General features: G+C 44.4%; 1 protein-coding gene across 2 annotated transcripts in view; it reads right to left on the bottom strand.

Moving 5' to 3' along the window:
• Positions 1–11,185, bottom strand: part of dock8 (dedicator of cytokinesis 8) — a 47,254-nt gene extending 36,069 nt beyond the window's left edge. For both annotated transcript variants that reach the window (XM_079269556.1, XM_079269557.1), the window contains exons 1-3: positions 11,081–11,185; positions 3,974–4,073; positions 233–408 (exon numbers count right to left, since the gene is read on the bottom strand). In XM_079269556.1, coding sequence (XP_079125682.1) covers positions 233–408; positions 3,974–4,073; positions 11,081–11,133 — 329 coding nt within the window. In that variant the 5' untranslated portion in view covers positions 11,134–11,185. The remainder of the gene's footprint in view (positions 1–232; positions 409–3,973; positions 4,074–11,080) is intronic.
• Between the last annotated feature and the right edge of the window lie 1,466 nt (positions 11,186–12,651).

The raw sequence follows: 12,651 nt of genomic DNA, 5'->3' as shown, positions 1-12,651 counted from the left end.
GACGAGGAGGATGAGACGACACACATTCTCGAGCCCACGAGCACGCAAACATTCACAGACAACTGGAAACTTTACATTCCTCCTCTATCTTAATCTGTACTTCATGGTCAAGGTGCAGAACAAGCGAATGCTCTGAATAAGCCGAGACAGCACGTGTTGGCGGAATAACTTTAGAGTGACAACATCGGAGGTATTTTAAAACATGAGGATTGTCAGATTTCCTGTGACTCACCCATCTTCGGGAACAGAGTGTCTAACAGTGCGACACTCCTTCTCCACCTGCTCCACCTTCAGGTCATCATCGGGGAAGTCTCCAAGTTCCTGCATCAGAGCCGAGTCTCCACTTCTTAACTGCGACATCAGGTATTCCTCCAGGTCCAAGGGCTCCACCGCTTCATACGAGTGAGGCTGCAGAGTGAAGGGATGGAGGAAGGGGAGCATTAGGGCCACACAGCAACAAATATCACAATATCAGGACGTTTTAAGGATCCTTATAGAGTAGAGTGGAGAACTTCTTACGAGTAAATATTAACTGTACTGAAGAAAAGAGAAAAGAATGGAAGAGAGGTGGGACCAGACATGTTGAATCATGACTATTTTCCAACACCTCATACCTGTAGTGGGACGAAAGACTGGAGCACAAACTAAAATAGAAACTGGAACAAACTAGTGTGTATAAAACAGCAAGGACATCTTTTCTGTGAACCTATTTGTAGACAAAAACTCTTATCAACCGCCAGAGCTCCAGCAGATCAAAGGCAATGCTGTAGTCACTTTTATGTACAGTGCAAACGGGCTGAAATTTCCATTTGGGTCTTGGAATCAGTCCATATTGTTCAAACCATCAGTGCACACAGTGGAACAAATTCCCACTGGCACTCCAAGGGGAAGAACAGACACACTTTTCATCATTAGAGATTGCTGAAAGGGGGAAAAAAAACAAGCACAAGCGATGAGATAACAGCCGGGCCGGCTCCACAGACGGGAGCTGGGAACCTTCATGGAGCAGGTGCTTCTGTGAAAAGTGGCAGCAGACCGGGCACACCTCCAATCTGATTACAGTCGGCAGGCTGTGCAGCTGATTTAGGGAAAAGCTTGGATTTAAAATCACAATATCCTACGGAAAGATTCCTAGATTATCAAGAATTTGTCAAAGTCTCTCAAGATATACAAAGCGAAGTGTTCAGAGAGAAAGCGTGCCTTAGCTCTATACCCAAAAAGAATATTTAAGCTTTTAATGGTGCACACTGTCCCACACAGGAAGTGTTTGCATGACAAACAGGTAGTGTGTGTGGCTGTGAGAGAACGTGTGTGTACAGGACAGGACAGAGAGGAGCCAGCCACCGTCATACCAACTAACAGATAATATGTACACACAGAGGACTAATCACTGCTGGACTCAAAAGCAGAGCAAATTCCATTTGCCTTCAGACATGTTTTTGCACATCAATTCACCCGAAGGGATATTTTTCTCTGCGCCACATGGGTGAGTATCAGCGTGCAGCGCAAGTAAGCAAGAACACACGGACGGCCAGATGGAACGACTGTATCATTATCCCGCTGAATGACGGGTCTACAATGCAGATGAAACCTTTCTATAGAGGAGGCGTGATCTTTCACAGCGCCTCTTACAGTGGCAGCCTTCTCCATTATGTGCACTTCTCCGGCTCTCTGCCTCAAAGTTCAAACAATCACTGAAGCGTGGCCTCTTCTTCTCGTCTAGTGTGGAGGCTGACAAAACAAATGAATGCAAATCTATGCATGAGTCTGATCAACGCCTGCTCTGTGGAGTCATGACAGTAGGTCGTAACAAACAACAGCCAGACTAATTTCTTTTCCGCTTACTCATTTTTTTGTGTATTTTAAAAGCGGTGCCTTTGCAACTACTGTATTTATTATTTTATTACCCGCTTCCTTCTACAACGGGTATAATTATGTGCAGACACATGCAACGATAAATGAATAAAACAAGCTTTACACATTTTTTAAAATCAATAATCACTATTGGAGCCTTATTTGCGTAAAATATATCCATTTCATAAAACAACTTGCACATCAACCAACACCACTGTTCTCAATGTGCATCGGCCAAGATGAGCAGGAACACAGACATGTAAAGAAGTCATGACAAGCACTGTCCCTCCAAAATACTGCCCCATGTGACCTAAATAACCATGTTTAAGACAATCAACTTTACAAACAATCTCATTCTCAAGTATCTCTAAACGGCAGCCGTGTTCATAAGGAGATCGGAGACTTACCCTGCGCAAATCTGAAAACTGAACCAAAAAAAAAGGAAGCGAACAAAATGGCGCTCTCCGGAAATGGGAACCTACAGTGTGCACCTACTTACGCGGACTACTTTTTGCTAAAACTAAGCCACAACGCGGTGCAGGGATCCTCTTTGAAATTGATGCTCATATTCCTAGAAGCTCAGAACTCTGGGAGATCTGGGAGGAAACAATCGCCGATACCAAAAGAGGAAGAGGTGTTTCTAGCTTTTAGTAGAAGTTGAGCCTGACTTAAGTTTTGACAGCAGTTCGAGGCAAAGCTTCTTGCAGTGGAAACCGCAAGACATTAGAGGAAGTGACATCAAGCAAGGCGTCCCTCCATCAACCGGTGTTTCAACAGACAGGAACAGAAACTACAGACACACACACACACACACACGTGTGCATGCTGTTTATGCACACATACAAAAGGTGCAGCACACATGCGGCTTTTCCTCTTCATCTCTCAATTTGTATATGAAACCGGCAACACCGATTAGTCGACATTCCTCATATTTAGGCAGTGTAAATAGCAGGAGAGTAATAGAGAGGGAGAATTATGATAATTGACAAAGTGATCCTCCCTCCTCCTCTCAACAAACATCTCTCCCTCACCCGTGTGCTAGACGCGACTGCTGAATAATGGGAAACTATCATCCCGGAGATTATGGTATTAAAACCGCTCTCCCGCATCCCAAATCCAGCCATATTAAAGATTTGCCGATGTAAGCTACAAGGTAAGCAGGCCCCGTCCAGTGCCCGTCGGTAGCCAAGGCACTGACCCACATCCCAAGCAGGTTAGAGATTAACCGGGTGGCATGCCACAAGCCGGGGTGGGATGGACAGTCCAAGTACTCCTCCTCAAGCCCCGTCAGCTGACGAGCTCAAGGATCATCACTGGCTAAGTATCAAAAGGGCCTCGGCTCAGTTGGCCATGCACACAGATACGTCAGGAGACTTAGCGCCTGAGAGCTTTAGAAAACTTAAAATGAGAGCGATGTAGGACGGGAGAGAGAGAGAGCGAGAGAGAAGAAATGACAGGAATAGAAAAGAAAGGCAGGAAGACTGACAGAAGATGAGATGACTCTGGGAGGCAGAGACAGAAGTTCAGAGGGTACCACTGAGAGACAAGCAGAGTAGTGGGAACAAATCCCTGCAAAGGATTACAGTGAATCATTCTGTCGGCTTGAGAGAGCGAGAGAGAGAGCGAGAGCGAATCACTCAACACCTGTCTGCTAGGCTTCAACTGAAGAGGCCAGAAAACAACCCGTCTAACGGTGTTCATTCTATAAATTATATAATAAAGGTTACAGGCAGTGTCAGCCCACTTTTAAGCCACGGTGAAGTCCTCATCTCATCTATTGTAAGAGGAAGAAATACTCTTTCTTATATAAACTCCGCTCTTTTGTTGAAATGCAGACAGACGTTTTTTTTTTGCAAAAGCAGTAAGTTACGTTGTGGCATAAATGTCGATGATTCACATCTAGTGCAGTATTAGAGGAAACCACAGCGCTGACCACCAAGTCACAGAGTTTCTCATCAACTAGCATCACATCACCAGCATTAAATGGAGCAGCATTGTATTAACAGTTTTGCTTCTTTTTTCTAGGTGGCTGTGAATGATTGAATATACATATCCGGGATAATGTGACAAATACCTGCCGGTTGAAAATAACTGAGTTCTTTCTTTAGAGGGAGCTCACCACATTCAGGCACACTGCGGCCGATGCGTTGGAGTTGGTTCGGCTGTGTTGAGAGCTGTAGGTCCCGCTGAAGTTTCGTCTGATCTCTGCAGAAGAGTGCCTGGAAGGAAACATGGACACACATGGAGATTCATAAGGTTTCGCGTTCAGGAGGGAGAGGATCAAATTTACAACACTATTATATCATATCTGTGGACTATTTGATTTAATATTTCTGAAGAAGCGGCCATCGAAATATCTACGACCTCATAGCTTTTTGTTACAATTCCCCCAACATGCATGCACACAGTGAGAGATGCAACAGCAACTCCACCATTGTTCCCACTCAGGATTAGTTTGAATTGGTCAGTCACGGTGATTCCATTCAAACGATTGTTTGCTCTCTGCAGAAGCGCTTCTCTGCTGGCTGTGTGAAGGCTTTGTCTGGCTGGCAGTGGAGTAAATAGGGCGTTCTGATTTAAGGGTCAGACTGAGCAGGAAATCGACATGATATAGGAATGGAGTAGTATTCAAATAAATTGGACTGTTGGAGATGGTGTGTATGAGCCTGTAGCCCTCAGAGGAGGACAAGAAGAAAGCTAGAGTCCCACTTTGTTGCCCACATTTCATCTCTACGCGACTCTGTTCCTTTGCAATTAATCTAGCATATCATTTGAGCCCTAAAACTGCACAATGACTGCTTTATTCTCTGCAGTTCAACCATGAAAGGCCAGTTGTGTGTGCACAAGCATGTGTATGTACCATTTGTGCGTTGTGTTAAAACAAATCCCTCATATTTGTATGCATTCCTGTGTGTGCCAGTGTCTAAAACAGTTGGCTGTAACATTGCCACACAGGGGAGAGTTAGAGGGCAGAGACTTAAGTAAATGGGTCACATTCCCGACTGCTCCCACTGTGGTAAATCCCATGGGTTAATCAAGTCCCCACAGCCATTGTTACGACAGCCCTCTTACTAATTACCACCACAAACCAATAAACGCCACTGCAATGGAGGACTGCCCGCATGTCAAAAGCACTGAGGCTGCAGAGTCATGAAGCATGTTGTAACAGTCTGTGAGCTCTACGCAAACATCTGATCATACAACATGTTCTGCAGCAACACCCAATCGCCAAAGCAGTTCGCTTTCCAAGAATATATAAACAGCTGCTTTACATTTCACGTGCGTTTCTGATGCTTTACAGTTCAATCTGAAAGGGGCATACCGAGTTTGGCAACACTTTCCCCGCCCCCTCCTGTCAATCACAAAACATGCTGAGTCAGTGCAACAACTGTATGCCAGGAAAGGTTGAGGCATGGGTGGGAGAGCCGTGTACAAATTTACATAAAGAGCAAAGTCCAGCAGTGCAGCACCGTTTTACTTCAATTACGTATGTCATTTAAACACACACAATGATGCAAGAAGGAAAGTAAATCCGTGGCCTCAAATGGCATGAAATAAAAACGGATCTGGTGAAGCACATTACATCACACATAAGCATGCTGACTTCCACAATGAACACACACACAGAGGTGTGTTTGGCCAGTGGCTACATTTTCAAATTTTACTCTTTTATTACTTGCAACAACAGTTCTGTTACGCAACTCCAGCTTGTGTCACTGTTCACCTTCTGCACATTGTCCTCAACATACCCAATACTGAACCCTTAAATGACTCATAGAGCAGACTGAAACAGGGGGGGGGGGGGGGGGGGGTATTTACTGCACAAACACCTGAAGGCCGCTCCATGCAAACAACACTAAGCAGGTTTATTGGAGCAGTACGTATGCATCGGCACATGGAAATCGGATGTTGAGGGCTCTCACATACGCAGCCCACTTTTCACCTGCACATCAACAGCCTCAAGTCTCTTCAAACGCCCGCTTTTTACGCTAATGTCTCAAAAGGACTGTGCTGAGCAATCACATAAGTCTGTAGAGCTTAAACGGGCTGTAGTTAAGAAACTAAAGCTCCAGAAAGCTTGAGGTCAACACATGGAACGACAGTCCTCACTGCCTCACCTCAGCAGGTGTCTGCAGAGGAGTAGTCGACAGGCCGGAGTTAGGACTTCTGCCTCGGACATCTCCCATTTGCTCCGATTGGTTTTCAGCGTGTTTCACGTGATTCTGATGTCATATACGGCCGCAAGCAAGAAAGCCTTTTCTTGCTCGAGGGCAGACGGGTGCATCGAGCTTGTACCCGAGGCCATTTAAACCCCGTAAAAGCTTCTCATAACTTGACTTCAAAGGAAACATGCCCTACCCTGTGTGCAGACTGAGCCCACAGCCACTTCCCCACTAACGTAGTACCCTCCCACTATATCCTTCACTGCCACTGGAGGGACAAAGACATAACCAACCCATACTATTACCAAACTTATACTTTGTGTGATTTTTTGCATTTACACACATTCACACTCTTGTCTGCTTACTTGCAAAACCCCCGACACACATTCAGGATCTGTCCATAAAAATACCAGTCAGCTCTCGCTAGCAGACATTATTTCATACCGCGAGCAGACACGCAGCCTGTCACAGCATCTGTCATTCTCTTTATCGGGCCCCTGTCTTGGCATCGTCTGTTACATAAAACCAAAGCTGCTTTTGTCAGGAAGACAAACAAGCAGAGCTTTGGATTTTGGTGAAATGACAGCAAAAGCAGCTTGTGTCATCAACCGAGTATAAAGCAACGTCCTGATAATGCATTTTTTTGTGAAACCACCAAGCCTGAACATGTTACGAATTCTTGTCACGGATCAAATATTTCAACGTCAACAATACCTGCAAAAGCTTTTAGCTGAGAGGACGCAGAGACAGAGGTCATTGTTGAATGAAAGATCCAGAAGACTGAATAGGAAAGGCTCAGTGAAGCATAGAAACTCCATCGTGTTCTAATCACATCTGACCCGGTCTGTAAAAACAACTGTTATTGAAGTTGAGAGGAGCTTCTGTGGTTTGTTTGCCTCATCGGGTAACAGGGCCTCAGATCTCTGACAATGACCGTAGTGGCATTCCCCGAGAGGCACATTCATCAACACCACTCTCTCAGTGTGATGATGTTGTCCCAGAATAACACACGAGCAGACCCAGCATCAGAGTCAGCGTCGGTGCTCTCTCTCCATTGAGCAAATGCATAAAAGACTCCCGAGCATCTTACACGCGCGATTCAAAATTAAAGGCTAAGCTGAACACCTACAGCACAGTCATAACTGGCAGTGCAGCCACTATAATTAATCACATCATCATCTTGGTCCTGTTGAAGGTTATTCTTTATTACAACATAGAACAATAATGCAGTGTTGGTATCACTAAAATACACATATCAAAGAGTAATCCACGGCTCCGCAATAAGGTCGGGGGAGGGTTGAATCTGATCATTACAGGCTGCCCATGGTGTACGGGGGCACGATGTCCGGTTTCCTGCGTGCGTGTAAACACAGTGAATGTCACGACATGCTGCGAGGCCCTGAGATAAATCAATTGCAGCATCTCAATAACAGCTCCCTCGTTGGGATCGGACATTTGAAATGATATTAAGAGAGAATCCTCCAAGCTGATCACAAAAGCCTGATGCCAGAAATGTTTGTCTATTTTCATGAGCTATGATTGGAATAGGTAATCGAAACTGATGAAGACGGCTCTCTTCAAAAACCTGCTACCGGGGAATTATAACCGACCTCAGACTCCAGCTATAAATCAGGGCTGATGAAACATCATTATCCTGTTTGTTCGTAAAAACAACTTTGTAAAAGAATATCATAATTCATATCAGGCTCATCAATCACTGCAGCATTACTATGTCATGTCATAACACAGTAGTACGATAAGTACTCATGAATGGAGTTGAACATCTTTGGATGATCACCTATATTACTACACAACAAAGGTATGTTGGAGGTAGACTCTGATAACATGTTCGATTAACCAGACCAGGAATCTATTAATGGTTTCCTCCACGGATCGATGGTTGTGATGGCGTCATAACCACAGACCTCATGTCCGCTGTCGCACTGTGCTGCTAATTAGATCATCCTGCATAGAAAAGAGTAAGACACTTGATCTCATTCAGAGAATGACAAAGGCCAAAAGGCCACGAAAATGTTTCCATCAATAAAATGAAATAACATTTGACAAAGCAGCTTTGTGAGTGACCCCATTACTTCAACACTTTATGAACTATCAAACACACCTCTAATCTGTCAGCAATGCTGTTAGACCTCAATATGTGCAGTCATTTAATGTGAATACCACCAGCTGCCAAACAGCTGTTTCATGTTCCGTTAGACAGTGTAGTTAGTACATTGCAGTATGCTGAAGGAGCACTTCCTAAAAGATGAGTGATGTTTGAGAGGTGAAAACCTTTTATCATGCCCTCCCTATAGAAAGACACTGCCCCTTTTTGTGACGTCATGCTGTCTATGGCAGGCCTGCACTTGCTGTGTGTGCACTAAAACTGCAGTTGCAAAGCTTCTCGTGGCTACATTTCTGATTAATAACCCCCCCCCCCCAACCCCCCAGATAGCCAAATCTATAATTTCACTCATGATTATCTGTATTCACTCCTCATGACGTGACTCCCACCAGGCATGGTGCTCACCCAGGCAGTCCACTATTATCCCCATTAACCCTATTATCATCAAGTCAAGGGTGGGTGGCTCCCTCAGCTTGCATGTTATAGCCTAAAAAAATAAGACACCTCCACCCCCGACAAGACCTCTCTCCCTCAGCTGAGCCAAAAAGAAACACAGGAAAGGTGGTGTACATGACATGAGCAGGAAAGTGGACCGAAGGGATGCCCCCACTGTGTGTCTCATACTATCATATGTCTCCAGACTTAATGGGTCTCGCTGCTATCAGCATCATCACGACTCAGCTTCCTGTCAGAGGGAGGCACGTGTAAACACAGCAGTCTTTTGGCTCCAAGACAGAAAGAAAAGTGACTTTAAGCAGAAGTCCTAGTCGAGTTTAAATGCTTTAACTATAACAGGGCAAGTCATTATCTAAAGGTTTCTTTTCCCCCTACCCCACCCCATCACTCAAAAGGCCCACCAACAGCCACAAGGGTTAACAGATGTCATTAAGCAGAGCCCACAGGAAATACAGATGTAACTCAATCCGGGTCCGCCTGCCGCTAAGGAGGATTGAACGACAGCGGCCCCACGTCCACAGCTGTCCCCACACCTGTTACCATATGCTAGCAAGTAACATCATCAAGTGTTGCCATCATATTGTCACACCTCTTTTTCATTCCTCTTTTCAAGTGCTTATTAAGAAACAGACGTTTCCTGATTTAAAACTGCCATGAACAGAAAAAAAAAAAAAGCGAAGTGAAACCCGGAGCGACACACAGTCGTGTCCAGTGTGCAGGATTTCCTTCACACGCCATCCTGATAAGAAAGATCGAGAGAGGAACTGCTTGTATAGAAAACGTACGGTGGATATAAGAACATTCCTTATTAATTTAACCCTGAAATAACAAATCCACAAATATGAGGCGCATTAAGTTTGTTCAGAGGTTTTCCGGCCTGTAACATATTGTTTCAAATTGTGTCCACTGTTCCTCTTTGTCACAGCGGTTTGTGTCTGGCTTCATCTAAGTTGTTTCACTTCATAAACCAAGATGTATTGACATTATTCTGTGTGCCTAACATGTGCTGTTACATTACAACACCACAAAATAATAAGCAATGGGGATATTTTCAGATAGTTGAATACTACATCATATATTTTCAAAAGGTTGCTGTGTCAATATAAAATGATTTCACATTCAAAAACAACAACAGCGTTTCCTCACTACAACAACAGTTTGAGAAATCACCACCAACGAGTATGAATGGTCTCTTGCATCATCTCTTACTGCCTGTTTAACACTTTGCAACCACACATTCCTCAACCCCGTGCTCTGCTACAGCATCCATCAACCGGCCCCTCTGCTGGCTCATCACTGGGTCCAGACTGTGACCCAAGATCCCTCAGCAGCTGAGCTCAGCACAGCACGGATCTGTGATTTCTCCTGGCTGTTGAAAACAAGGGAACGGTACATGCACGGTGGTGGTGGAGGATTTCACACTCGCACAAAAATGAATTGCTTTTTGAATAGTTGGAGACTGCCGTCGCACAAAACATAGAATCCTAAGATGTCATTTTGACAACGAATCAAGAAAATAATTCGCAGATTGATCGATAATTTTAGAAAATCGCTGCTTGCTGCTCTACTTTAAAACCACTTTCAGAGACATTTTGCATGACTTTTGCATCCTTGGTGATTCATTAAATTCCATAACGTCAGAAAATATTTCATGAATATTTGTGGTCATCCAAGTTACAAAAGGTTTAGATGGTACAGCTGCAGAAACAAGGAAACTGATTGAAGGAGAGGATCAAACCCCACATCAAATCTACATCTACAATGTGAATAAGGTTAAACTGCTGCAAGATCACACACACGTTCATCAAGTACTCACTCTGTTCTGCCTGGAGAAGCTTTACAGTAGGCCCATAGATGCCTGTGCTGCTAACCATAGGAAGTATAAGTGTATTTGTTTTAATGAGTCGCACCACAGAGGAGGCAAGGTACACAATAGACTTCCATGTACATACTTCCTCCACACCTGGCCAGTGTCACAGCAGGAACTATGACCACATCCCTCCTCGTGTACAGCAGCTCTAAGGGGCCAGTCAGACCTCACACACCACAGGAAATGATCATATTGGACACCATAAATATAGAGTCAGCATCCTCGTGGGGAGGAAGTGAAACTGGTCAAATACAGATTTGTCAATGTAGGAGCTTCAGCATTGAGTGTCAGGCTAACTGTGTGTAAATGACTGCTCACACGGCTACAGAAGTTAGCCATGTCCTGTAATAATTCTTGGGAGAAAGTTGGAGAAAAAGTTGTTTTTTATCCCCCAGGCTAGTTTTTTAAACGAACGTTAACCTGCAGCATTAACAGTCATAACATGTGGCTGCTTGCTCCGTTGTTGAATCCTCTCCAACTGTCAAGACGGAGCTCCCTCCCTCTCCCGCTTCCTCCCCCCGTCCCTCATGGAAGGCAACACGAGTTCGCATCCACTCCTGAAGCTAAACCCGATACCAAAACAACCGGAGCTAACCCACGGGACACTGTTACCTGTTGATTTTCAGTGCGAAAGCCCGTCGCTCTGCGCTGTTCAGAGAAGCCATGAGCGAGTCTGAAGTCCAGTTCAGCGGCGTTGGCTTCGGTGTTTCCTGCGGTTTATCGCCGCCTCGCTGTCACCGACGCGCCGCTACGTCTCCTCGCTACAGCTCCACTGTCATGTCAACACTCATCTTGGTTGTGGCGGCTTTCCTGGGTGTCAACTTCCGCATTTGATTTGAGCCATCCCGTAGAGAGAGGCGAGAGAGCGCGCGCGCGCCAGAGAGAGAGAGAGAGGCGCGAGGAGTGGGAGGGGATGATGGGACAATCTGGATAAAACGCGCGCGCTCCCTCGCTGCCGACATAAGCTTTTGTGTTTACAAGCAGTCGCTCTCTCGCTCTCTCTATATTCAGTTTCTGTTGAGGGACGTTAATAGTAATTAATAGTTGTTACACATTTTACGTAAAATCAAGATTCAAGACATATTTTATAGACCTAGTCTGTATACCCTGCAAGCAAATATACAAAAAAATAGACTTAGCTTGTTAAAAGCTCTTCTAATAGAATACTGCTGGAATGAGTCCTAAAACCAGAAAATGAGTTCGTTCCCTTGCCTGAAAATCAAAGAGTTTGGTTAGATACCTGAAGATATTTTAACATTTTGTTCTCATAACTGTCATAAACTACATTTGAAAATACAATGCTCGTGAATTTTAGTTCGTAAAATAGTTCAAACTTGTCGCATGTGCAGGATATAGGAGGCTTCTGTGTGGTGTTTTTAAACGTGAGAATACTTGTTCCGAGAAAATGTTTTGTTCCTCACAATCAATGTGCTCCTTCAAATAAAAGCTGCAGCCTTTATTTGTCTTTTGAACGAAAAGGAGAGGATTGGAGCCGGAGACACCAACAGACTTAACAAACTGGTTAAGAAGGCCGGCTCCATCATTGGCTGCAAACTACACACTCTGGAAAAGGTGGTGGAGAGGAGGACACTGAAGAAACTATTATCCATACTGGATAACCCAGACCACCCTCTCCACCCCCTACTGCAGGGGCAGCGGAGCACTAATAGCTGGCGGGATTATTAAAGTACCTATCTATCTATCTATCTATCTATCTATCTATCTATCTATCTATCTATCTATCTATCTATCTATCTGTCTATGTACATGAGATTTAGTAACATTAACTGTCAAATAAATAACCAAAGTATAGCATATGATTCCTTAACGCTCATGTTGACATAGTTTTCAACTGAGTAAAGAGTAAAGAGAAACTTCAACAGATACATGTGAAAACAGCCTGTTAGTATCAGACTCTGGACATGCATCATTCTGCACAGTGAAGCTCAGACGGAAGGGAAGTTTTAAAAACAAAACACATTTTAGAGTGGAGGGGGACTTTAAAGGGGAACCACCAATTGCAGGGTCAGGTCACTCGTCATTGGGAGCTTCCTGTTTTATAGTGTGTTTGCTGTTTCACATTTGCATGTCAGTCTTGCACAGGGGCCCGACGGGAGCTTTCTACCCAGCGATGGCATCATGTCATCGTTATCACAGTTAAGTCAACACATTTCTAACTAACA

Source organism: Melanostigma gelatinosum (genome assembly GCF_949748355.1).
Source record: "Melanostigma gelatinosum genome assembly, chromosome: 6".
Lineage (NCBI taxonomy): Eukaryota > Metazoa > Chordata > Actinopteri > Perciformes > Zoarcidae > Melanostigma > Melanostigma gelatinosum.
This window is presented reverse-complemented; position numbering and strand designations above follow the sequence as displayed.